The sequence below is a fragment of the Diceros bicornis genome, chromosome 16 (assembly GCF_020826845.1).
Source record: "Diceros bicornis minor isolate mBicDic1 chromosome 16, mDicBic1.mat.cur, whole genome shotgun sequence".
Lineage (NCBI taxonomy): Eukaryota > Metazoa > Chordata > Mammalia > Perissodactyla > Rhinocerotidae > Diceros > Diceros bicornis.
This window is the reverse complement of record NC_080755.1, coordinates 26433200-26460456: the sequence shown is the minus strand read 5'-3', so window position 1 is coordinate 26460456 and position 27257 is coordinate 26433200. Positions and strand designations below refer to the sequence as shown.

Sequence of the window (27257 nt, the reverse complement as noted above, 5' to 3'; positions counted from 1 at the left end):
AAGATTACCGGCCTTTATTTAGTAGAGTGTCTCTCAATTGAGGTTTGTCATGAACCATGAGGATGGTTCCTCATGATGAGATTCAAATCAGGTATCTTTGTAGGAATATCACAAAAGGGAGCCTGTATTCTTCTCATTGCATGCTGCCAAGTGGCACATGATTTTGATTTGCTTTTATCATCTCTTTGTTAAGAAAATATTTCTTAAAAAAACAAAGAATTCAGGGGCTGGCCTGGTGGCGCAGCAGTTAAGTGCACACACCCTGCTTCGGCAGCCCGAGGGTTCACAGGCTCAGGTGCGTCACAGGCACTGATGCACCACTTGTCAAGCCATGCTGTGGCGGTGTCCCATATAAAGTAGAGGAAGATGGGCACAGATGTTAGCCCAGGGCCAATCTTCCTCAGCAAAAAAGAGGAGGATTGGCATCGTATGTTAGCTCAGGGCTGATCTTCCTCACAAAAAAAACAAAAAAAAAGAATTCTGGGGCCAGCCCTCGTGGCCTAGTGGTTAAGTTCAGCACGCTCTGCTTCGGTGGCCCAGGTTCGGTTCCCAGGCACAGACCTACACCACTCGTCTATCAGTGGCCGTGCTGTGGTGGTGGCTAACGTAGAAAATAGAGGAAGATTGGCAGCGGGTGTTAGTTCAGGGCAAATCTTCCTCAGCAAAAAAGAGGAAGATTGGCAACAGATGTTAGCTCAGGGCAAATCTTCCGCAGTAAAAAACCAAAAAAACAAAAAACAAATAGTTCTGGCTATACATGGTACAAAGTGTGTAGTCTACCCTGGGGAGGGGAGTCGGTACAAAATATACTCTGAAGCAAAAGATTTAGTGAAGAGAAGCCTCTTCCATGGTACTAAATCCCATTTTTAAGATTGAGGTTTTATGAGTTCAGAGGGTGGCAGTGATATGTAATTAACACTAAATGCCTGCTCATGAGTGTGGCAGGATGCAGGAGTGGGCAAAAGAAAAGGAATGCCAAACTCTGTCACTACCAAACAAACAAAACAGAAGTTTAAAAATGTGTATCTGTACATAAATATATATACACATGTACACTATGTACTCACACATGCAGTTTTGGCACACACAGAGTATTTCCATTCAGCCCAGTGCAGTGATATAAAGAGATGACGGTAACAAAATTGAGACTTCGTAAGATAGCTCTCAGTTACAAGCTAACAGCCAAGCCTCTAATTAGTCCATAACTCCATATACTATTACTCTGGAAAATCCCAGGTGGTTTTGCATGAAGTCATTATTATTCCTAACTTCTTTGACTTCTTGCCCTTGGACAAAGCAGCTGCTTGCCTGCTTTAGGACCTCTTGGTTTTTAGTAATAATTGCAAAGTAGTTTTCATAAATGTTAGTTTCATTTTCCTCATCATTCCAGTCTCTGTTAGAGGAAAAACTGGTTACAAGTTACTTGTATGTGTGTATTTATTTTTTCCAGTCCAAGAGAAGTTTGGATAGTAATACTTTGTTTTGTTTATTTTCTTACAGAAAAAGCATGCTTTACGCTGCTATTGTCAAGCCATGCAAGTTTACAAAGGAAAAGGCTGGTCTCTTGCAGAGGATCACATTAACTTCACTATTGGACGCCAGTCCTATACTCTTAGGCAACTGGACAATGCTGTGTCTGCTTTTAGACATATTTTAATCAATGAAAGTAAACAATCTGCTGCTCAACAAGGGGCCTTTCTCAGAGAATATCTTTATGTTTACAAGGTAAATACTTATTTTCAGGAGTAGCTATTAAAATTATATTTAAATCATTTTCAGCAAAAAACATAGTCAGTACTATCTAGTAGGAGTCTAATAAAATGGTTTTATTGGAATATATGTAATTATCTGTCATAATCAAGTGTGGCAGGCTAGGCTTTTTGGTCATTGATCTGATTTGCATTGCCCTTCCACAGTTCTTTAAAAGAGAATTTTAATATTCCAGTAAACATTTGATTTGTAGTTCTTCTTGGAATCTTAAAAAAAAAAGAAAAGATTCCACAAGCTTTCTGGACTGTTTCTTCATTATGTTTTTTTTGAATCATAACTGGTTTTATAACATATAGAGTTCTCTTACCATCCTTTGGAAAAAGTACATTCTCTCTTTTCCCTATGAAAGATGAGGAGGTACAGATCTGTGGGAAGTAGACAAATTATTGTGATGTAACCCAGAAAAATTAATGAGAAGGAAAAATATTTCACTGATCAGGAGGATAGAAAATACGAAGCATTGTTTTATGGAAAAATGAGAAGTTGTTTTTTCCTCAAGGCCTTTGAATAGTGACTATTGTATCTGTCATGCAGAAAATAAGTACCTTTTATAACTTTATTGATTTGAAATCATATGTGTTAGTATTTTGGCAGATAGGATGCTGTAATGAGTCACAGGAAGTAAAATGCATGCCAAAATAATGTTTGGAAGTTTAACAATCAAAGAAAGCTAACTAGCGGAGTGTCCTTAGGAAGATTCTCTTATGCCAGAATAAAGGAGATCTTAAGTTCTTCCTATTTGTAAATTTAACTCTTATGTATTAAGTAAAACTTAGTAATTCTTTATCTTAATATTCTTCCTTAACATATTTTTAATATCTTGTGTATAAAAAATGAGGAAGCAAATATGAAGAAAATGGAGTTTTCTCAAAAATTCTTCTTTTTTTTTCTTTTGTATTTCTCCTAGAATGTAAGTCAGCTATCACCAGATGGTCCTTTACCGCAGCTTCCTTTACCGTATATTAACAGTTCAGCAACACGTGTTTTCTTCGGCCATGACAGACGACCAGCGGATGGTTAGTAAAGTTGTTACCTAGTGACTTTTTTTTTTTAGATTTTGTTTTTCTTTCTCCATTTAAAAAATAATGTCTGGGGGCCGGCCCGGTGGCGCAAGCGGTTAAGTGCGCGCGCTCCGCTGCGGCGGCCCGGGGTTTGCTGGTTCGGATCCCGGGCACGCACCCACGCACTGCTTGGCAAGCCATGCTGTGGCGGCGTCCCATATAAAGTGGAGGAAGATGGGCACAGATGTTAGCCCAGGGCCGTCTTCCTCAGCAAAAAAAGAGGAGGATTGGCTGATGTTAGCACAGGGCTGATCTCCTCACAAAAAAAAAAAAAATAATGTTTGGTTGTTAAAAAAATTTGAAAATAAACAACTTTATACCATATCACCTATCATCTTGCCATCTGAAGATAACCACTACTTCAGTGTTTTTTCTTCCCGCCTTAAAAACAAAAAACAATAACAACAAAGTAGCTGTAATTATAATGTCTTTACTCACATAATATAAAGAATTTTCATGTTATTACATAATCTTGGTAAACGTTTTTAATGGCTGTAAGATATTCCATTCAGTGCATATATAGTACTTTAATATTCACTTGTTATACAGTTAGAGTGTTTTCCATCTTTTTGCTTATATAAAATCATGTTGGGATGGACCTCCTTGTGGATAAAATTTGTGGTCTTCTTCTTACTGAAAATTTCAGATGTACACAGAAGCAGAGAACAGTTGCTAATATTCTGCTGTTCTTATTGTAAGACTTTTTAAAATATAGGATTATTTCGTTGGGATTGAGCCTTAGAATGGCAGTGCTGGGCCAAAAGTATAACTATTTTAAGGTTCTTGATGCATGTTGAAGTAAACTTTGTAATTCTAAGCATTCTTATATTTGAACTTAATATGTTTCTCCTTGAGATCTAATTGAGTATTTTTATTAAAAAATATTTATGAGAATGTTCATAGCAGCATTGTTTTTATTTTATTTATTTTTTATTTTTTTAAAGAATTTATTTATTTATTTTTCCCCCCAAAGCCCCGGTAGATAGTTGTATGTCATAGCTGCACATCCTTCTAGTTGCTGTATGTGGAACGTGGCCTCAGCATGGCTGGAGAAGCGGTGCGTCGGTGCGCGCCTGGGATCCGAACCCGGGTCGCCAGCAGCAGAGCGCGCGCACTTAACCGCTAAGCCACGGGGCCGGCCCTGCAGCATTGTTTTTAATAACAAAAAAAGTGAAACAATAGGAGGGAATGAATTGATAAATTTTTGGTGTATTCATATAATGGATTCATGCTACAGGACATGAGTGAACTGGTTCTGCCTGTTTCAATACGTATGATACCCACAACGTAATGTTCAATGAAAAAAGTTACAGAGTGATAGGTCAAATATAATTCCATTTATATAAATTTCAAACATGCAAACTAATTCTATGCATTGTATGTATACACTCATATAGTAAAGTAAAAAAAAAAAAAAAATATATGGATGAGAACGCTATACTTGAACTTTGGAATAGCTCTGGGAAGAAGTGGTGCCAGTGGAGATGGAGGAGAGTTATAGGATTGGGGAGGGTTACATAGAGGATATCAACTCTATCTGTAACATTTATTTTATAAAAAATATTTGGGATCTTATAACAAAAGTCAGTATTTGTTAATTTTTTTTTTTTTTGGTGAGAAAGACTCACCCTGAGCTAACATCTGTTGCCAATCTTCCTCTTTTCTTTTTTTCTTGAGGAAGATTAGCCCTGAGCTAACATCTGTGCCAGTCTTCCTCTACTTTGTATGTGGGTTGCCTCCACAGCATGGCTGATGAGTGGAGTAGGTCCATGCCCAATATGCAAACCCCCAAATCCAGGCTGCCGAAGCAGAGCCCACGGAACTTTAACCATTTGGCCATAGGGCCGGCCCTGACATTTGTTAAATTTTGATACACAAATATTTGTTATATTACTCTCCATGCTTTTTCCATATGTTTGAAGTGTTTCATATAAAATTGTGGAAGACTAGGGAAAATATATTCTTCCAGAATCAGGAGGAAAAGAGTATTAATATTGTAAGCAAGTTCCAGTTAGACTAGGGTTAATAAGATATTTTTCTCTCAGGTAATTAGAAATAGACAAGAGCGAGTGTATATATATTTATTTGGATATTTCAGATTTTTATTTAAAATGTGTTTGAGGGCAGGTATTAATAGACGTGTATTTAATGTTGACAATTTTTTTTAAGGTGAAAAGCAAGCAGCTACTCATATAAGTCTTGATCAAGAATATGACTCAGAATCCTCTCAGCAGTGGCGAGAACTTGAGGAACAAGTTGTGGCTGTGGTTAACAGAGGAGTAATTCCATCCAATTTCCATCCCACGCAATACTGTTTGAACAGTTATTCAGATAATTCAAGATTTCCCCTTGCAGTTGTAGAAGGTGAAATACTTGACTTTTTATTCATATTTTTTTGTTTATTTGTTTTACTTACAGCAGATTCAAGATAATTTTCTGTGTGCCAAAAATCACTGGAAGATGGGGATACAAAAGTAAATTAGGAACTCATAATTTAGTGAGCTGCATTTATAAAACCAAGCAATTGGGGCTCTAATACAGGTATATGCAGTGTGCTTTTGGAATATGGAAGAGAGAATGATATTCTTTAGTACAGAAAAATTGGGAAAATCTCTACAGAAGATAATTAAAAAAAAATTTTTTTTTATTGATGTCATAGTAGTTTACAACATTGTGAAATTTTAGTCGTACATTGTTGTTTGTGAGTCACTGTATAAATGCATCCCTTCCCCTCCTATGCCCACCCCCCAACCCCCTTGCCCCTGGTAACCACCAAACCGTTCTCTCTGTCCGTGTGTTAGTTTATCTTAGAGAAGATAATTTTATTTATTTATTTATTTATTTATTTATTTATTTATTTTTCCCCCAAAGCCCCAGTAGATAGTTGTATGTCATAGCTGCACATCCTTCTAGTTGCTGTATGTGGGACGCGGCCTCAGCATGGCTGGAGAAGCAGTGCGTCACTGCACGCCCGGGATCTGAACCCGGTCCGCCAGCAGCGGAACGCGCACACTTAACCGCTAAGCCATGGGGCCGGCCCGAGAAGATAATTTTAAAACTGAATCCTGAATAAATGGACTTTATAGGGTGGTAAAGGACAGTCTGGGTAGAAATGCAGAGCTATGAAAGAAGCGTGTGTTAAAGGAGTTGAAGCATAGGGTGATGTGCAGGTTTATTAAAGTTATTATTAATTTAGGCCTTTCTTTTATAGAACCAATAACAGTCGAAGTGGCTTTTAGAAACCCTTTGAAGGTTCCACTTTTGTTGACTGATTTGTCATTGCTCTGGAAGTTTCAACCTAAAGATTTCAGTGGAAAGGATAATGAAGAAGTTAAAGAACTAGTAAGTTATTAAAAGGTATTTGTAATAAGCATGTTTCAGTAATAGCCTAAGAGATGCTGTAATAACATTAAACTTATTCTGTTCAGTGAGGTATACTTACTCTTTTTTATGCTTATTTTCCCTCATTATAAAAAGTAGGATATATGCTTATTGTTGAAAAATTGAGAAATAAAAATAAAACTATGTCTTCCCTCTGTTTAGCAATAACCACTTTAACACTTTCTGTATGTCTTTCCAGTCATTTCCATTTGTATGTTTTTCCCTCATGTATGAGATTCTCTCATATTGTGTTTGTTGCTTTTTTCATTGTGTTTATATGCATATTTTGATATTAAAATATCTTCGTATTTCATTTTTGCATACTCTTCCATCATATGGATGATCTATAAGCTGTTCTACTATCTCTCCATTGGTAGTTGTTTTGGAAGTTTCCATTTGTTTACTATCATAATAATTCAGTGATGAAAATTTGGGTGCATAGTTTTTTATTCTGATTATTTCTGTAGGAAAGATTCCTAGGCATGAAGTTAGAACATTTTAGGGAATAAATATTTTAATTCTCTGTTGGTTTCCCAAAAAGTCATGCCAATGAGCTTTTCCCTGGCAGCATATGGGGTTGGGTATTTCATCTTTGCAAGATTAAGCCTTATTTATAAAAAGAATCTTGTTGATTTGATAGGTTAAAAAAAATGCTATTTTACTATTTTATTTTCCATCTTACTGATTTCTAGTGAAGTCGAAGTTCTTGTATTTGTATTTCTTTTGTGAAATGTCTGTTCATATTCTTCATATATGTTTATCTTTTTCTTTTCTTATCCATGTCTGTAATAAGCTCTTTATATATTTAAGATAGTTATTTTTGAAGCAGGAATGACTTCAACAAGTAATTTTTGTTGCCCAGCTGATTGTGACAAATAACTTGGACAAATACATTTTTTTACTTAGCTATTTATTAGTTTATTCACCAATATCTGTTATATAACTTTTAGTTCTTTATATTACCTTGCTGTGTACTTTAATAATTTGGTAAAATTTATTTTGGAACTGGGAAATATCCTAACATTTTGGTGCCGATTTATGAAGGGAGAACTTGGAAGAAGTATGTTGTACTAACTTTTTATACTATTTCTCTTGAAGTGTTTTGATTTTTTAAAGGTTGCCTTATTTAAAGTCTGGCTGGTTAAATTCATTGAAGACATTTTGTAATTATTTATACTCGTTGTGAGTAATTTGAAAGACTGAGATTTCCCCAGGCTCTATTCTGACTTGAATTTTGGCAACCTCAGTAGTTTTTCTAATGGTTTTTGGATGCCTGGAATACAAATTAGAAGAGTATGAATCATTCATTTTTGGAAAAGATTCTTTAAAAGATTTGCTAGTTTTTAAAGTATATTAGTCTGTTCAATATATTAGATTTTAAAGGAGGCTTATTAAAGTTAAGTGAAAATTTTCATTGTGTGTAATGAAGTAACACTTTTTCCTAAAAATTTCAAACTTTCTGGATTTCTTCATGAGCTTCTACTGGTGCTGGACTAAGATGCTGAACTGAAATTTAGGGAGATATGATTTTTATTTCTTGTGTCAAGTAACTGATTTTATGGTAAATGTAACACAGTGTTTATGAGGATGAGGTTTACCCCCAGTGTGAGTCAGTTAGTTCAGCTTGGATGACCGGAGACTGTAGTCTCTTAGACATGTCGTTGATTTGGAGGAAATAGGCCTTTTTTGCTCTCCCCCACTGCCTTTATTTTCCACAGTCTTTTATCTATCCTGCTTAAGCTGCCATTGCTTTTTCTATGTGTAATTAGCCAATTTGAGAAAAGAGGCTGGTCAGAGTAAAAGATGGAGAAATTTGCTCTTATTCCAAGATTAAATTAAAAGGCCTTTTTGGCCATTGTTGACAATGAACAGCTAAACTTGATTTCTTGAGGTTTTATCCTCTTAGTGGCTGCAACTTTGAGTAGATCACTTGCTCTCCTCAGTTGAGTTGGACTAAACGAAATACAAAATATATCAAGTGCCTACTACTGCCTGGTTCTACTCCAGGGGTGAAAATAAAACGCTTTGCATATTGCTTAGCACATAGTAAGAACCTTGTAAATACTCACTATAATTTTTGTTATTGTTCATAAGTATTGATATATAAGAATGTTAGTAATCTGATACATTATTCGTTAGAATGTATATTTTACAAAATAATTTATTTTTCAGGTAACAAGTGAACCTGAAATGATTGGAACTGAAGTTATTTCAGAATTCTTACTTAATAGTGAAGAATCTAAAGTGGTAATTGTTTTATTTTTCTGTCTTAAGCCTTAAAATATTTTTAAAAGTAAGAATGAAAACAAATTTAAAAATCAATTTATTGTTTGTTTTATATTCTAATTTTCTTAAAAACTAAAATTTGGAAGATTAGGAAATTGGAATTGCACAGGAGGAAATTGGTAGGAAAAGTAAATTTTGCAGTGGTATTTGGTTTGTTAATTTCCTAAGAAGTCTGTGAAAAGTTTTTGCTGTCTTCTTGGGATCAGTGTGGTAATTTCATATGATATTTGGTTGACTGGAATATATTGATTTTTATTAAAAGTATTGATGAGGACCCTGGCCTGTAATTGTTGAATTTAGAGATTTTCTTTTGAAGAAAATGCCTTCCAGTAAGAGAAATTAATTGATAATTAAAAAGTTTAGATCATGAGTTTATGTGTCTGCAACATTACAGAATTTAGGTATTGCACTATTTAAGATACTGTGAAAACAGATAATAAGTGTGGCTTAAATATCTCCACAGGCAAGACTAAAGCTCTTTCCCCATCATGTAGGGGAACTGCATATTCTGGGAGTTGTTTATAATCTTGGCACTATTCAGGGCTCCATGGCAGTAGATGGCATTGGTGCTCTTCCTGGATGTCACACAGGTAAAGCTATAGCATTGATAAACAATTAGAAAACTAATACTTAAATCTCTGTAGAATAAAATGAATGAAAATGTGGTATTTTTAAAATAAGTTTACTGTGCCTTTAATAAAGGCATTTAGTCAGATGGAAGAATGGATAATTTGGATTATTTTAAATTCTGCCATTCCTTCAAAAATAAACAACTTTATTCCCTTCTAACGTATTTTCTTTTGATAATTCTTAGGTTCTACCCTATGTATTTTTCTTGACTATTATTGATTCAAATTTAGTAAATTGTCACCAAATATATTCTAACTGTTGATTATGTCTGCTGCCAATACAGAAACCATCTTAGCCTATTCTATTTTTGAATATTGTCTTTTTATAAAACGTGGAGGAAATTAAAGATCAGTGTTTTCACATCATTGGATGTTAAGCGCCTTAGATTCTGTCATCTGTTCTGTAAGGAGTAGGATTTTAGTGTTAAGCTGATATTCTTGGTGCCCCAGTTGATACGTTTTACAAATTTTTGAAGAGTTAAACTACAAGATGTATGTTTAACATAGTTTACTTTTTTTTTTAAGTTCATGGTACCCTTGTAGATCTAATATTACCTTGTAATTGTTATATGTAGTTATTTAAGTTGACAAGATGCTAGGGAGAGAGTTTATTCTCTCACAGCTCTTCATTTTTAGTAGATAGGTTTTATTTTTTAACCAAATTAATGGTCGTTGACAGACTTGAATTTAGCATTTACAAAAGCTGATTATTAATATTGAGAAATCTTTTGGGAACACTTGGAAAATTTGTTGGTCCTTTTAACGTTCAGCTGAATATTTGTACTTACCTGCATGTCTAGGATGATTCAATACAAAATTTTTTAAAAAAGTAAACAGAAGTAGAATGAATCCATGAGAATTCAAAAATTATAACCAAAAAATTTACACTGAAATTGAGTATGGTATTCTGCATTTTAGTACTATATTTGTAATTCTTGGTTGACAAGTACCAAACAAGGTTCATTTATAAATAATCTTGCTACTTTATTGCATATTTTAAGTAAGTTAACTGGGTATTAAAAACTTTCTGAAGCTCCTTTCCTTTTCCAACTGTACATACCTAGGAACTTAATCGAGGACCACAAAGTTATGGTTGTCAATAAAATATAGCTAATTGCTTCATTTAAGGTATCAAGCATATGCGTTAATATAATAATTTGTTATTTTATGACATTAGTAGGAAGAGACTCTGAATTAACTATTAAAATAAATTGCATCTTGTAAACAGAATTTTCATGAAGTTTTAGTGTAGTTGATTATTATGTAAAATGCTAGTAGGGATCTGAGTCAGATGAAGTATGGGAAATGCTATGTTATATATCTGGTCTGGAAGTATCACAGTGACCTTCTGCACATTAAAGTCTAAGTAATCCTGCAGGAAAGAGAATTGTATACTCTAGCTTTTTTCACACCTACATGCACTGCGTGGAAGCTTTTAGGAAAAATTTCACATGAATATTAAATAAGTTTAATTTGAAAAGATACCTATATTATGTTTAATTTTCTTTGTGCAGTCTGTTGAAGATGTAGTTATTTATAATCCAGAAGTAATTCAAATTAGTATATATATTTGAATATGAGTAAAAGTAAACAATTGATGTTAGGTGTTTTGGAACTTTTTTCCTCTGAAAGTAGATCTTTTCTCATAGCCTGAATCAAATTATTGGTCCCAGCTTAGATGTTCTCTCAGATAGATCTTTTTGGTTAATAGTCATTATGATTAAATATAGATTTCAAAGAACTTCCTATTCAGTGCCGTGTAGTCTTTCTGCAGAGTAAGTAAATCCTAATAAAATGAGAAATTAAGCAGCATACAATAGGTGTGGTTACACATGAAAATAAAAATATGCTTAATTCGTTGATTAACCATGCTAATCAATAATTGTCTAGAATTTTTCTAGAAATAATCTAAAATGTACAGTGTTCATATATTCAAGCCAAATTGATGTCAGTTAACATATCAAATTATTTTAGGGCATGGATTGTTTTTTATTTCAGGAAAACATTTCTTCAGTATGTCAGTCCGAGGGAGACAGGATTTAGAAATTCAAGGTCCTCGACTTAACAACACAAAAGAAGAGAAAACATCTATTAAATATGGTCCGGATCGACGTTTAGATCCCATAATCACTGAGGAAATGCCACTATTGGAGGTATTTCACTTTTTAAAATATCATGGATGTAATAATTTATAAGGTCAGATATATTTTAAGTAAATTAATTTTAGACTTTGTGGTTTTTGATATTACATTGAACCACACTTTTAAATTATTATTAAGCTAGCATTAAAGAGATCTAATTCACAAAGATAAGGTAATCATCCAAATTGGCATTAAGTCACAGCCAGGTTATAAAATATAACCCTCGGGGCCAGCCCGGTGGCACAAGTGGTTAAGTGCTCGCGCCTTGCTGTGGTGGCCCGGGGTTCGCCTGTTCGGATCCTGGGCACGCACCGACGCACTGCTTGTTAGGCCATGCTGTGGTGGCGTCCCATATAAAGTAGAGGAAGATGGGCACTGATGTTAGCCCAGGGCCAGTCTTCCTCAGAAAAAAAGAGGAGGATTGGCATGGATGTTAGCTCAGGGCTGGTGCTCCTCACACACACACACACACACACACACAAATATATATATATATATGTATATAACCATCAAAATATTAATGGAAATTAGGAAAACACTTCTAAAAGAACACTTTGGTTGTTATTAAAATCAGTGGCTCTTTTTTGGTAAGATATGAAAATAATATGAGAATTAATGCTTGTAAAAAATTTAAGCAGTATAGATAAGTATATGAGTAAAAAGCAATATTCCCTTCACCTTCATTATGTCTTGCCCTGTCCTACTTTGATGCCATACGAGTTAAATGTCTTTTAGTTGAAAAAGATAGAAGCTGATGCTAGGTAGTGTAAGTCAAAAAAGAGAAAATATATTATTTAGTTGAAGGTTACTGGAATGTCTTATGGAAACTAAAGTTTTATAGAATAGTAAGTCTCAAAGAAGAATAAGCACTTGGTACTCCAGGGAGTTTACAGCAAACATTTATAAGCGTTTAGAAAGCATTGTTTTTGCTATGACCTTAGTCTAACAACTTGCACTCTTTGTGCCACTTGATTACAAATTTCAAGTTTCCAGGAGAGGAATCTGGCCTACCTTGGATCAGCTGTCTACCTGAGAAGCAGTCCCGTGGCAGGTTCATGTAGTATAAGCGTGAACACTGGGAGTCCATTCTCCTGCATCCTCAAGTTTCTGTAGTGGGGGAATTATGTAAGCTTAACTAATTACCTTCAAAAAGTTCCAGTGATACCAAATTGATGTTTCTGTTTTCAGACCTTTCGTTGTACACTTATATATAGTTTTAGTAATTATAAATGGAATCATACTGCACATTTTATCCTGTGAGTTGCTTTTTATCTTTAACAACATAACTTGGTCTTTGTTTTCATTCAGTAAAACTTTTTTTTAACAGCTACATGTGTTATTTCTTTATTTAGATAGATCGTAATATATTTTAACCATTTATGTGTTGATGAGTGTGGTTCTAGTTTTTCATCATTATGGACAGTCCTACAGTAAACATCATTATGTATGTATTTTGTGCATGTTCTGGTTTAAACCAGACTTTAGAAATGGAATTGCTGGTATATAAATTTAAAATTTTGCAATATACTACAAAATTACCTTCAACAAGGCTGTAGTAACTGCACTTTTCTTCAGAATGAGAGGGCCCATTGCCTCACATCTGTGCCATACTGGATATTATCAGATTTTTTTTTTTAACTTTTGCAAATGAGGTTGGTGAAAAATGACATTTTTCTGATAAATAATAAGGTTGGTCAATCTTCATATGTTTTTTTTTTGTCCGTATGATTTTTTTTTCCATATGTCCATATGATTGCCTGTTGATACCCTTAATTGGGTGTTATTTCCCTTTTCTCGTTGAATACTTTTTATGGGTACTAATCCTATAGTGGTGGGGAGGTGACATGCTCATGCAAGTGGTGGCGTGTGTGTGTTAAGGGGAAAATATTGTTAAGCTGCCTGTGTTCTGCCCGAGTTTTACACTTGCTTGCTTATGTTGCATTTAAAGGGTTATGTAGGGCAAATAAGACTTAACACATAGAGTGACTTCAGGGCTAGTTTCTGGTTGATAAGTATTTTGCACATATTTTAACTTCAATTTGGTGTCTTTCACCATGTTAAGGTTTTTAACTTGTATGAAGTCCTATTTGATAATCCTTTACTTGGTTGCTTCTAAGTTTTATGTTTACTTACAGAGACTTTCCTAGTCAAAACTTTCATAGTTTTATTTTTTAATTTCTGTTTTTTTTTAAATCCAAGAGAATGTGCTCTTCTGAGTGTCCAGGGATAGAGATCCAACTTTTAATTGTTTCTAGTCGCAGTTACCATTAATTGAATATTGGCAACTCATTATGCCATCTTTCTAATATACTAATATCCTGAAAGCACCCATACCTGTTTTTTTTTCTGGGTGATACCTATTCTGCTTGATAATATTTCCTCATCTCTTTGTGTGTCAATACCATACTCTTGCTTTATCATCTTTTTTTAATCTGGCAAGCCAAGTTCTCATAATTTTTAATTTTTTTCTTTTTTCTTATATTTATACCATTTTTGTCCAAATGTGTCAAGTTCCCACAATGATGCATTGGACTTTTATTAGGATTGCATTGCTGTAGCTAGGAGTTCTAAGGCTGAAGATGGATTAAAATAGTTGGGATCCCAACATTTTAAGGCTATTCACCATTGTAGTTTAGAAGTCACTACCTAATAGACATTTTGCTTGGAATTATATATGTAAGAATTTGCTAGAGCTTAATTGCAAAAGGGAAGATTCTGACCCCTCTGGTTAAAGTTGTTGAGATAAATCAGTAGAGGACACCAAAGTACTCAGTTTTCCTGGATTCTACTAGCTTATAATTTTCATTATACCATATCATTTAAATGTTCTTCACTTATTAAGATTGTTAAATGTATAAGTGTTTCTTTTTTTATAATTTTATTATTATTATTTTATTTATTTATTTTTTCCCCCAAAGCCCCAGTAGATAGCTGCATGTCATAGCTGCACATCTTTCTAGTTGCTGTATGGGGGACGTGGCCTCAGCATGGCCTGACAAGTGGTGCATTGGTGCACGCCCGGGATCTGAACCCGGGCTGCCAGCAGCGGAGCGCGAGCACTTAACCGCTAAGCCACGGGGCCGGCCCTATGAGTGGTTTTTGAGTGCAGTGCTTCTCAGGTCATATATCGTTAGGGATCGAGCTTTACTTTCAGGCTTCTGTCTAAGCTGCATCTCTAGTTATCTGACCTTGGCAAATTTCTTCACTTATAAAATGAGGAAAGTTGAACCCGATGATGTTTAACTTTAAATTTTATTTAACTGAACAGTCTTTAAATTTACATTCATCTTGTTTTTGATATTCTTAGTTCTGTACTTTGCTTCTTGCATACCATAGTGGGTTTTTTTTTTTAATTGTGTTGTTATAGATGCAGTTCTTGAAGAGGGTATTTTAGAGCAGAAGACCTCTTATTCTACATAATGATAATAACTGGTGTTTGGTTGATTAAACAAAAAAGCTTGAAAAGTGAATAACAAAAAACACAATAGATCCATATCCTAAACATTTTACTTTAATTTAAAACATACAAGTGTACATTTATTCCCTGTTTTAGGAGGATGAATTTAGGTCAGAGGGCTTTTCCATGAGTTCTTTGTGTTGGTATGGGTTTGCTAATGCGAGTCTCATTTTTGTTTTTCATGCACTCAACCACATTCATAAGTTGTCATTTTAAGTTTCCAGTTTTGGAAACTTTTGAGTGAGAATCTAAAGAAAATTGTCAAGTAGTCTAAGTACAATATAGGTCTAGATTTTATTTACAGATAAAGACACCTCAGAAATACAAAAGATTATAAGAGAATACTGTGAAAAGCTATATGCCAACCAATTGGACAATCTGGAAGAAATGGATAAATTCTTAGAATCATACAACCTTCCAAAACTGGATCAAGAAGAAGTAGAGAATTTGAATAGACCAGTCACCAGTAAGGAGATCGAAACAGTAATCACAAACCTCCCCCAAAATAAAAGTCCAGGACCAGACGGTTTCCCTGGTGAATTCTACCAAACATTCAAAGAAGAATTAATACCTGTCCTTTTCAAACTCTTCCAAAAAATTGAGGAGCGGGGGAAGCTCCCTAACTCATTCTACGAAGCTGACATTACCCTGATACCAAAACCAGACAAGGACAACACAAAAAAAAAGAAAATTACAGGCCAGTATCACTGATGAACATCAATGAAAAAATCTTCAACAAAATACTAGCAAATCACATACAACAATACGTTAAAAAGATTATATACCATGATCAAGTGGGATTTATTCCAGGTATGCAGGGATGCTTCAACATTCGCAAATCAATCAACGTAATACACCACATTAATAAAATGAAGAATAAAAATCACATGATTATCTCAACAGATGCAGAGAAAGCATTTGACAAGATACAGCATCCATTTATGATAAAAACTCTGAATAAAATGGGGATAGAAGGAAAGTACCTCAACATAATAAAGGCCATATATGACAAACCCACAGCTAATATCATCCTCAATGGTGAAAAACTGAAAGCTATCCCTCTAAGAACAGGAACCAGACAAGGATGCCCACTCTCACCACTCCTATTTAAGATAGTACTGGAAGTCCTAGCCAGAGCAATCAGGCAAGAGAAAGAAATAAAAGGGATCCAAATTGGAAGAGAAGAAGTGAAACTGTCACTATTTGCAGATGACATGATTTTATATATAGAAAACCCTAAAGAATCCACCAGAAAACTTTTAGAAGTAATAAAGGAATACGGTAAAGTTGCAGGATACAAAATCAACATACAAAAATCAGTTGCATTTCTATGCACTAACAACGAAGTAGCAGAAAGAGAAATTAAGAATACTATCCCATTTACAATTGCAACAAAAAGAATAAAATACCTAGGAATAAACTTAACCAAAGAGGTGAAAGATCTGTACACGGAAAACTATAAAACATTGCTGAAAGAAATTGAAGAAGACACACAGAAATGGAAAGATATTCCGTGCTCTTGGACTGGAAGAATTAACATAGTTAAGATGTCCATACTTCCTAAAGCAATCTATAGATTCAATGCAATCCCTATCAAAGTTCCCACAACGTTTTTCACAGAAATAGAACAAAGAATCCTAAAATTTATATGGAACAACAAAAGACCCCGAATAGCTAAAGGATCCTGAGAAAAAAGAAAAAAGCTGGAGATATCACACTCCCTGATTTCAAAATATACTACAAAGCTATAGTAACCAAAACAGCATGGTACTGGCACAAAAACAGACACACAGATCAATGGAATAGAATCGAAAGCCCAGAAATAAACCCACACATCTATGGGCAGCTAATCTTTGACAGAGGAGCCAAGAACATACAATGGAGAAAAGAAAGTCTCTTCAACAAAGGGTGTTGGGAAAACTGGATAGCCGTATGCAAAAAAATGAAAGTAGACCCTTACCTTACACCATACACAAAAATTAACTCCAAATGGATTAAAGACTTGAATGTAAGACCTGAAACTATGAGACTTCTAGAAGAAAACACAGGCAGTACACTCTTCCACATTGGTCTTAGCAACATATTTTCAAGCACCATGTCTGACCGGGCAAGAGAAACAATAGAAAAAATAAACAAATGGGACTACATCAAACTAAAAAGCTTCTGCACAGCAAAGGAAACCATCAACAAAACGAAAAGACAGCCTAACAATTGGGAGAAGATATTTGCAAACCATACATCTGATAAGAGTTTTTTTTTTTTTTTTTTTATAATTTTATTTATTTATTTTTATTTCCCCCAAAGCCCCAGTAGATAGTTGTATGTCACAGCTGCACTTCCTTCTAGTTGCTGTATGTGGGACGCGGCCTCAGCATGGCCGGAGAAGCGGTGCGTCGGTGCGCACCCGGGATCCGAACCTGGACCGCCAGCAGTGGAGCTCGCGCACTTAACCGCTAAGCCACGGTGCCGGCCCCCTGATAAGGGTTTAATCTCCAAAATATATAAAGAACTCATGCATCTCAACAACAAAAAAACTAACAACCCAATTAAAAAATGGGCAAAAGACCTGAACAGACATTTCTCCAAAGAAGATATACAGATGGCCAACAGATACATGAAAAGATGTTCAAAATCACTATCTATCAGGGAAATGCAAATCAAAACTACAATGAGATATCACTTCACGCCCATCAGAATGGCTATAATTAACAAGACAGGAAACAAGTGTTGGAGAGGTTGTGGAGAGAAGGGAACTCTCATACACTGCTGGTGGGAGTGCAAACTGGTGCAGCCACTCTGGAAAACAGTATGGAGATTCCTCAAAAAATCAAGGATAGAACTACCATATGATCCAGCTATTCCACTGCTGGGTATTTATCCAAAGAACTTGAAAACACCAATGCGTAAAGGTACATGCACTCCTGTGTTCATGGCAGCGTTATTCACAATAGCCAAGACTTGGAAGCAACCTAAGTGTCCATCAGGGGACGAATGGATAAACAAGATGTGGTATATATACACAATGGAATACTACTCAGCCATAAGAAACAATGAAATCCAGCCATTTGTGACAACATGGATGGACATTGAGGGTATTATGCAAAGTGAAATAAGTCAGAGGGAGAACGTCAAATACCGTATGATTTCCTTCGTTAAGTAGTAGATAATAACAACAATAAACAAACACATAGAGACAGGGATTGGATTGGTGGTTACCAGAGGGGAATGGGGGAGGGAGGAGGGGGAAAGGGATCATTCAGCACGTGTGTGGTGATGGGTTGCAATTAGTATTTGGGTGGTGAACATGATGTAATCTATGCAGAAATAGAAGTATAATGATGTACACCTGAAATTTATACAATGTTATAAACCAATGTTACTGCAATCAACAAAAAATTTAAAAAAAAAAGAAAATTGTCAAGTAGTCTAAGTACAATATAGGTCTAGATTTTATTTACAGATAAAAGCTGTACTTTCAGATATAGATGGAAATAGTTTACATAACAATTTAAACGAGTTTGGGAACAAATAGTGACTCTTGATAAGAAGTTGGGCATAGTAGAAAGCCAAAAGCCACTAATGTTCAGTTCCGTAAACATCACTTAGTATTTTCTGTTAAGATAGTAGAGAAGTTGGTTAATCCATCAAACATGGTATGATGGGAGTCATTTAAGAGAACTTCTATTATGTTAGGATGAACACTGGTAGACATTAATATTGGTAAAATAAATTCATAGCATATTCCTATTCCTAATATCTTATGACAGCCATATTTTATAGAATTTTAAGTGGTTAAGGGAGTAATGAAAGAAGTTACCAATCTACAATGTCTGATACAATAATCTCTTATAATGTATAGTTATCAAAACAAGAGTGAGGATGAAAATTACTGAAGCTCATTGAGAAAAGATAAAAATAAAAGTGTCATTTGTGTACTGTCATGTGTATAGTGTACTGAGCTATTTATTAGAAATTGTGGATTAGACATATTTTGTTCTTAGGTTCTTTTGGAGAAAACGGTATCACTCCAAAACTTTTTTTTCATTTATTTTTTTACTTTTTGTTAGGAAAAATTTTAACAGAAAAGCAGAGAGAACAGCAGTCCCCTTCAGGTTTCCACTGCATAGACACTATGTTGTGTATATGTATCATAGTTTATTCAACCAGACTTGTGTGATAGACAATTGATTTGTGTCCAGACATTTGCTGTGTCACAGCTAAAGCCGCAATGAGTAACCTTAAGCATATCATTTTTATGCATGATGCATATACATATCACATATATCTTTAGGAAAAATTAAGAGAATTGAGATTCTTGGTTCTTGATCTTATTTTCCATTTAAATTTGAAGCTGTCACAAACATCAACTGTTTAAAAGGACTTTTAGCAACTATGCATTTGAATTAAAGGCTAGATATACTGGTTCTCCTTGAAGAGTCAACATAGTATATTTAGTAAAATCTTTACTCTGAAGATACATTACACGGTATCCTACACGTATCCTTGGTCTTTTACTTATTCCATCACCCTTCCCATTTTACCAACGCCGTAGCCTTCTTGATGGTATCCAGGTGTCTGTATTTTAGTGTCCTCACGGTACTCTATTTCACTTGTTACTCATGCAGCTGGCTGTTCAGCTGGCTAATCAGTACATAATCAGTGTCTTCAGTATAATACTGTGCCTAGTTTATTTTTTTCTCCCTTCTTAATCTATCTTTTGGATTTCTATATTTGTTTTCTCATATCCATTTTTAAAGCTTCTGATGTCCCCAAATTTTATCTGATTCCTTAAGAATATAGCCATAATGAAGTCCCATTCAAACTTAGATTAAAAGACAGGTATTTCCACTGGATTTTTGTAACTCCTTTGGGATTGCCAGCTGTAACTTTATTAGAACATTTTTCCTCATACTTGTTACCTTTATATTCTTCCTTTCGTAGATACTGTCAGTGTACTTATGATATTTACACTTGAGTATCTTTGAAATGCAAATAACTTACTGGATGATTTTGTTAGCCCATATTTCTACCTCTTTAGTACAGGTCCACAATCCCGTATCTGAAATCCTGAGGCCAGATGTGTGTTGGAAGCCAATTTAAAAAAAAAAAATTTTTAGAAATTGTGCGTATATATGTGTGTGTTTATATCTAAAGTTTATGTAACCCCTGTTGAGTTTTGCAGCACCTGGTAATCAAACACATTAATATTGCTTGAGTGAACCATATGAATATCACACTAAATGGGAAAGGTTATAAAAAGCCTCTGTTAGTCAAATCAGATTTTGCTCCCATGTTGCTTACTAAAACCCTGAGGATGTTTGGAGCTTTTTGGGTTTTAAAATTATGGGTATGGAATCATGGATCTGTATGTTCTTACCTTTTAAGACCTATGGGTGTGTCTTTTCATTTTAATGATGTGTAAATAAATAGTTGACCTGCTTTTTAAGTTGACAGTAATAAGGGCTTTTTGACTGATAATTATTTAATTTGTATAGCCAAGTTAAATTACTTCTAACCTCTTGTCGATATCTACACAGTTGTGAAAGGTGCTGATAGCCCTCTTGTTATTGACATTTTGCCTTTAATTCTTAACTCTGAAATCCGTTAGAGTAACATGGGTTTCTGTCTCATTATCTTTTTTAAGGAGTTGTTAATTCCCACATCTTCAGGGAGATAGCAAAGAGAATTAATAAAATGCTTACAAACCTGTAGTAAAGAAGTACAGCATCTTAAATTGTTGTTTATTAGAGCTTCAGAATTTTTAACAGACAATATAATAATATTTTTTCCCTCCAATGCAGGTGTTCTTTATACATTTTCCTACAGGGCTCCTCTGTGGAGAAATCCGAAAAGCATATGTAGAATTTGTCAATGTCAGCAAATGTCCTCTTACTGGATTGAAGGTTGTTTCTAAACGTCCAGAGTTCTTTACTTTTGGTGGTAACACAGCTGTTCTAACACCACTGAGTCCCTCAGCTTCTGAGAACTGTAGTGCTTACAAGACTGTTGTGACAGATTCTACCTCTGTGTGTACAGCACTCATATCATCAGCTTCTTCTGTAGACTTTGGCATTGGCATAGGAAGTCAGCCAGAGGTGATTCCTGTTCCCCTTCCTGACACTGTTCTTCTCCCTGGAGCTTCAGTCCAGCTGCCAATGTGGTTACGTGGGCCAGATGAAGAAGGCGTCCATGAAATTAATTTTTTGTTTTACTATGAAAGTGTTAAGAAGCAGCCTAAAATACGGTGAGTATAATAAAACTTTTTTTGGTTTAACCTCTGTGTTTAATATATGTGCACAAATTCAAATAAACTTTTTTTGTGTGTGTGAGGAAGATCAGCACTGAGCTAACATCTGATGCCAGTCTTCCTATTTTTGCTGAGGAAGATTGTCCCTGAGCTAACATCCATGCCCATACTTCTTCTACTTTATATGGGACGCCGCCACAACATGGCTCTACAAGCCGTGTGTTGGTGCGCACCCAGGATCCAAACTGGCGAACCCCGGGCTGCTGCATCGGAGCGTGCGCACTTAACCGCTTGTGCCGCTGGCCTGGCCCCTCAAATAAACATTTTGATATTTGTTGACATATATCATTGCTTATTAAGATATTATCCCCTCCCAATTATGTATGATGTTTTATCTGAGGTTGTCCCTAATCTAACTGTAAGTTCTAAGTAGCCAAAAGTGGAAAAAATTAAGCCATGTTAATCTTTTTAGTGCTTCTATCTATAAACTTCATGATTCTTTGATGCAACTAAGTATTGTGGCCAAAGTCATCACATAATAGTGAAATTCACAGGTACCATGTATTAAAACAGGATGTCGTTTGTATGTGAAGACAACCTGCCTACGGTCATCCTTAAAGAAAATTATTTTGTTTTACTTTTACTTTTCCCTGGTGCCCTCCCCTGCCCCCTAGAATCTATGTGTTTGTAGAAAAGATGATTAGGGTGGTGTTAAAATGCGGATCACTGAAGAAATCAGTCATAACTGACTCACACAAGGATCTATAGCCTATGTATTACATGACCGAGTATTTTATTTGTGATAATGCCATTATCATTTTTATAAAATTAACTAGGAATGATTGTGCTACATTTTAAAATTTATTGGAATATTTAAGATACCTTGTCAGACTTACTGTGAGGACAAAATGATATAATATTTGTAAGCACAGGACCTATAATATTTTTTGGTCCTCAATAAATGCTAATTTTCCTTAAGAAGATGATGGAGAGTACTCGGGCCAAGGCAATCAGGGAAGGCTTTGTGGAATGTAGTAGTGGTGAAATGAACCTCCAAGGAAAGTAAAGATTTCAGAATTTGGATGTCAAGGGGGATAGGCCAGAGAGTAGTGGGTATTCCAGGGAGTAGCTATATATGAATGAAGATTTACAAGTTAGGGAATATAAACTGAAAGTAGTTAGTTTGGCCACAATGTAAAACATACATAAAAGAAGTAAAGGGGAATAAACATTGAATTGTAAAGCTCTTCTGTGGAGAGCCTTGAATGCCAGGTGCAAGTTTGGTGTTTACTTGGTAGGTATTCAGTAACTTTGGATCTACTGTCAGAGAAGAGGCATAATCAGGACATGACTATATGAAGATTATTTTCATGTGTTATACAGATGAGTTTGATGAGCAGGGAAAATGCCTAGAGTCAGGGAGACTAATAGTTTCCTTTCAAATTGAGAAGAAAGGATTGAACTAAAGTTAGGCTAACTAGATAATTTTACTTTATTGTATTCATCTGTGCTTTTAGAGTATAAATGGTCCTGAGAATGATCAGATTTTGAAAGCTTTATTTGGAATTAGAGAGTCATAACACAGGGAGAGGTTCTTAGATTAAATTTGCGTGTTTTTACTTCTTTAGTCACAGAATATTAAGACACACTGCAGTAATTTGTACCAGCCGATCTTTGAATGTACGAGCCACTGTCTGCAGAAGTAATTCTCTTGAAGATGAGGAGGGCAGAGGAGGCAATATGCTAGTCTTTGTGGATGTGGAAAATACCAATACTGTAAGTTGGTTTATAACTAAATTTTGTTTTTAATTATATTTGAAGTGTATCCTTTGTTTTTAGTAGTGGATTTTTTTTTCTTCACAAGACAGCATAAACTAGGTATTTAGGAATATTCATATAGAATGGAATATGCAAACATCTTTTTTTTCCTTTTTTTTGTGAGGGAGATCAGCCCTGAGCTAACATCCATGCCAATCCTCCTCTTTTTGCTGAGGAAGACTGGCCCTGAGCTAACATCCGTGCTGATCTTCCTCCACTTTATGTGGGACGCCGCCACAGCATGGCCTGACAAGCAGTGCGTTGGTGCGCACCCGGGATCCAAACCCGGGCCGCCAGCCATGGAGCGTGCGGACTTAACCGCTATGCCACGGGGCCGGCCCCTGAAAACATCTTAATTCTCCATTAGCTTTGTAATTTTATCCCTCAGTCCCTCTTCAAATAAAAGGATCTAGTGGCATAAATATGGTACATACTCATATGATATATAGCTCTATATTGCCAGTAATTCAACTCAAAGATCTCATAAAATTCTTTCCAGTCTCAACATTGAGAATCTATTGAAGTAATTAAATTTATGAAGTTCTGTTAGGCTTTCACATTCAGTATTAACTTGATAACCCTTCACTTATACATTTCTGACATTATCATTTCCTTTATATAGAGCATTTCAAACATTTTGCCTCTCCTGTTTGTATGCTCTTAAATATCAAAGTGAGTATTCTTGAAGAAGTGATATCATGATTAAAATAGGATCTTAGCTTCAGATTTATTCAGTTCAGATACCTATTTGAAATGTTACTTATTAATTCTGTAATGTCTTTATCTTTTAGCTTCTTAAATTTGTAAAATCACTTCTTTTTAGGATATTTAGGGTCAGTGTGCTGATACTTTGGTGATCTTTAAAAAAAACCAATATTTGTAAGAGTAAGAAAATTTTAATAATTTCAAATTAGCTCTAATTCAGGAGAATAAAAAATTATGTACAATTTAAGTAACTTTATGTGCATTGGCTATATGTTGGAATTCTGTTTTTTGTTGTTCTTGGCCTTAATGAGAATGAATATCTCAGAGAGATCAGAAGAAATAAAAAGAAAATACTATAATTTTGATTAAAACTTGACGTCAAATAATTTTTGATCTATTAAATACTACTAATAACTCATTATGATAGATTATAATAACTGAATGCCTTGTCAGTATTTTAAAATTTGCCACTGAGTGCATTATATTTCTTGGATAATATGTTGACTTCTCTGTTTTAAGAATGTTTAAAGAGAGATTTAAATAACTTAAACTTTCTGAGATGTATATTGTTGATTTATTTCAAAATAAAAATTTCATCTTATGTTAATCAGCATTGAGTTTAGTAACAATGTCTGAATATTGTTCGCATTAGAATATTCCAAGTTAGTGCTCCTAAATCCTGAATGACTTTTATTTCTTTTTGATAGAGTGAAGCAGGTGTTAAGGAATTCCATATAGTACAAGTATCAAGTAGTAGCAAACACTGGAAGTTACAGAAATCTGTAAATCTCTCTGAAAACAAAGGTTTGTGCCTTTTTTGCTCTTCATAATAAATTCTTATATCTTTATTGCTTGATTTTTTTTTTTTCAGATTAGTACCAGAATATTGTAAGATTATTGGTGCCTTTCTTATTCTTTTAAGCATTAAATTGTGCTTTCATGGAGCCGGCCTGGTGGCTTAGCAGTTAAGTGCTCGTGCTCCGCTTCGGCGGCCTGGGATTCACAGGTTCGGATCCTGGGTGCAGACCGATGCACTGCTTGTCAGGCCATGTTGTGGCGGCATTCCATATAAAGTAGAGGAAGATAGGCAGGATGTTAGCCTAGAGCCAATCTTCCTCAGCAAAAAAGAGAAGGATTGGCATCAGATGTTAGCTCAAGGCTAGTCTTCCTCACACACACAAAAAATAAAATGAATAAAATAAAATAAATTGTGCTTTCATTAGTTTACGTGACTGTAAATCAAATTACCTATCTTAATCCATTCTTTCCCATCTTTGTATTCCACATCCTTCCTATTTGCATTTTCTTCTTTTTCTTTTTTTTATTCACTTGTAAAATCTATGCCTAAATATTGATCACTTTCAAAATTCCAAACAGTACAGAAACATACAGACTAGAATATGGAAGTTTCTCTTTGTTTCCTTTGCCGTTTTGTTTCCTTTGGTTTTTCTGTGTATAACCATACCTGTATCCTGACTGGCTTTTCTGTATATTTCCACACCTGTATAACATTCAAACAAAAGAATGCACACTTGTGATGCATTTTGACAAATTATTTTTCAGAATGTTTCTATCAGTTTATCATCCTGCCAGTAATATCAGAGTGCCTAGTGCTTGTAAGAGTGGAGTGAAGCTGGCAAAATGGTATTTGCTGTTTCTGGAAAGAATTGTACAATATATTTCAAAAGATATAAAAATATTTAAACCCTTAGCCTCACAGTAATCCTTATTTTTGGAATTTATACAAAGGAATTAATTCAAAATATGGGAAAATCCATCTATTTAGAGGAATTTATTGCAAGATTATGTTTAATAGGGAAAAATTCAGTGTAGCTTTAATGTAAATTAAGCTACAACTCAGATTATTTTGTGGTCATTAAAATATAGTAGCATTTAAAAAGTGTCTGCAATTGTGGGAAAATGCATCATAGCAAACAAAGTGTGTGCGTATAATATTGATGTAATCAAACATATGAAAAAATACTGAAAGGAAATGAAGAAATGGTAGAGTAGTGGCCTTGTGGGCTCCCTGGCCCCCAAGTTCTGATCTTTCAGACTTTATCTGTAATTTCATATATATGTATGTGTGTGTTTCAAGAAAATTGAATTTTATCCTTTTTAAGAGCTGACTGAGATTTGCATCATTGAGATGAAAGCAAAGATGTTTTTTCATTAAAACATTATTTATAATTATGAATTATTTTCCAGTTTGACTGAGGAAATCTGAATAATGAATTAGATTTTACTATGTCATACGCTGAGAAAGATCTTTGAAATTTTCTCTTTTCTTCATAGATGCCAAACTTGCCAGTAGGGAGAAGGGAAAGTTTTGCTTCAAGGCAATACGATGTAAAGAAAAAGAAGGTAAATTCATTTTACTTTCACACTTTCTTAAATGATCACTTTATATTTCATGCCAATGATATGATTAGTTTGTTTTCCCCTGTTTTTTAGTTGCCACACAGTCCTCAGAAAAATATACCTTTGCAGATATCATCTTTGGAAATGAACAGGTATGCAAATAAGCACAATAGCGTGTGATTATAAAGTCACAATTCTGGAATATCTGACTATTTTGGCAAAACTATTGCTTTGGTAATCCCCAGATTCTTTGGCAGGTGTACATGTCAACTTTGTTGGGTTTTGCGACTTGCCTTCATGCTCCAAAGCAAGCCAAAAATGGTATATGGACTATACCATTTTAATTAGTTATTTAAAATTAACTTTCTTTTGAGAGTATCCATGAAATAAGTATAATCTTTGGGATTAAAACAAGAAACAGGATTATATGAGGGAACCTGTTTCTTAGGGAAAATGATCACAGTGGAACATACAGATGATAATCTTCTGGATTTTGGTATATCATATGATTCTGAGACCCAAATAATAACCTCTTTTGTGGTTTTAAATGTATTATGTAAATGATACTCCCAACTTAATTATATATAAGAATCACCTAGAGCAGTGGTTTTCAAACTTTCAAAAATATGCATATTAGACACCTGGGGGGCTTGTTAAAATGCAGATTCTCAATCAGTAGGACTGAGTGGGACCTGAGATTCTAAATTGCTAAAGCTCCTAGGTGATGTTGAGGTTATCAGTCTGCAGACCCTATTTCTGACCTAGAGAATTTTGTAAAAACGAAGCTTTGCTTCCTCACCTCTAAAGCTCTGGTTTGCTAAGCCTTGAGTGGAGTTTGGGAATATGCATTTTCATCCAACCCTGCACGTAATTGAAGAGGTGATCTGGGGGCCTGCTTTGAAAAATACTGGACCAAGGATGTAAAATTCCATGTAGTTGTGTGCTATTACTGGTATTATTTCTTCTTTGTGTTCTTCTTGATAATTTCCAAACATCTTTATACTTTTGTATTTCTCTTCTCATTTGCCTTCATCAGACCCACTGTTTGTGACTGTCTTTTGGCCATTTGACGAAGCAGCTATTAGAAATATCTCAGGGCACCAAAAGCCCAGTAATTCCAAAACAAGTTGACTTTTGGAGATAGTGTGCTTCCTGAATGGTTGAACTTAGCTTTCAGGACTTCACTTGTTTGTTTTATGTCTTTTTAATATTTAAAACCCCTATAAACATCATCAGGACGCTTAAATTATATTAAGCGTGTAATTTTTATTGTATTTGTTGTTAATTTTGTATAGGAGCACTGAAGAAGGCAGAAACAAAGACATTTTCCCTTTTGATGAATCTGGTTAAGTAAATAGAACTTATCAAGCATTACAGATTAATGAGAAAACTATGTGGACA

The 27257-nt window shown here is 34.8% G+C and overlaps 1 protein-coding gene across 4 annotated transcripts in view; it reads left to right on the top strand.

The window, feature by feature from the left end:
* Positions 1–27257, top strand: part of TRAPPC8 (trafficking protein particle complex subunit 8) — an 86155-nt gene that overhangs the window by 41532 nt on the left and 17366 nt on the right. For 2 of the 4 annotated variants that reach the window (XM_058556946.1, XM_058556945.1), the window contains exons 13-24: positions 1501–1725; positions 2678–2786; positions 5001–5195; positions 6043–6173; positions 8385–8459; positions 8962–9088; positions 11102–11280; positions 20527–20969; positions 22601–22748; positions 24203–24299; positions 25791–25859; positions 25950–26008. In XM_058556946.1, coding sequence (XP_058412929.1) covers positions 1501–1725; positions 2678–2786; positions 5001–5195; positions 6043–6173; positions 8385–8459; positions 8962–9088; positions 11102–11280; positions 20527–20969; positions 22601–22748; positions 24203–24299; positions 25791–25859; positions 25950–26008 — 1857 coding nt within the window. The remainder of the gene's footprint in view (positions 1–1500; positions 1726–2677; positions 2787–5000; positions 5196–6042; positions 6174–8384; positions 8460–8961; positions 9089–11101; positions 11281–20526; positions 20970–22600; positions 22749–24202; positions 24300–25790; positions 25860–25949; positions 26009–27257) is intronic. The other 2 variants (XM_058556947.1, XM_058556948.1) reach the window with 1 other exon arrangement.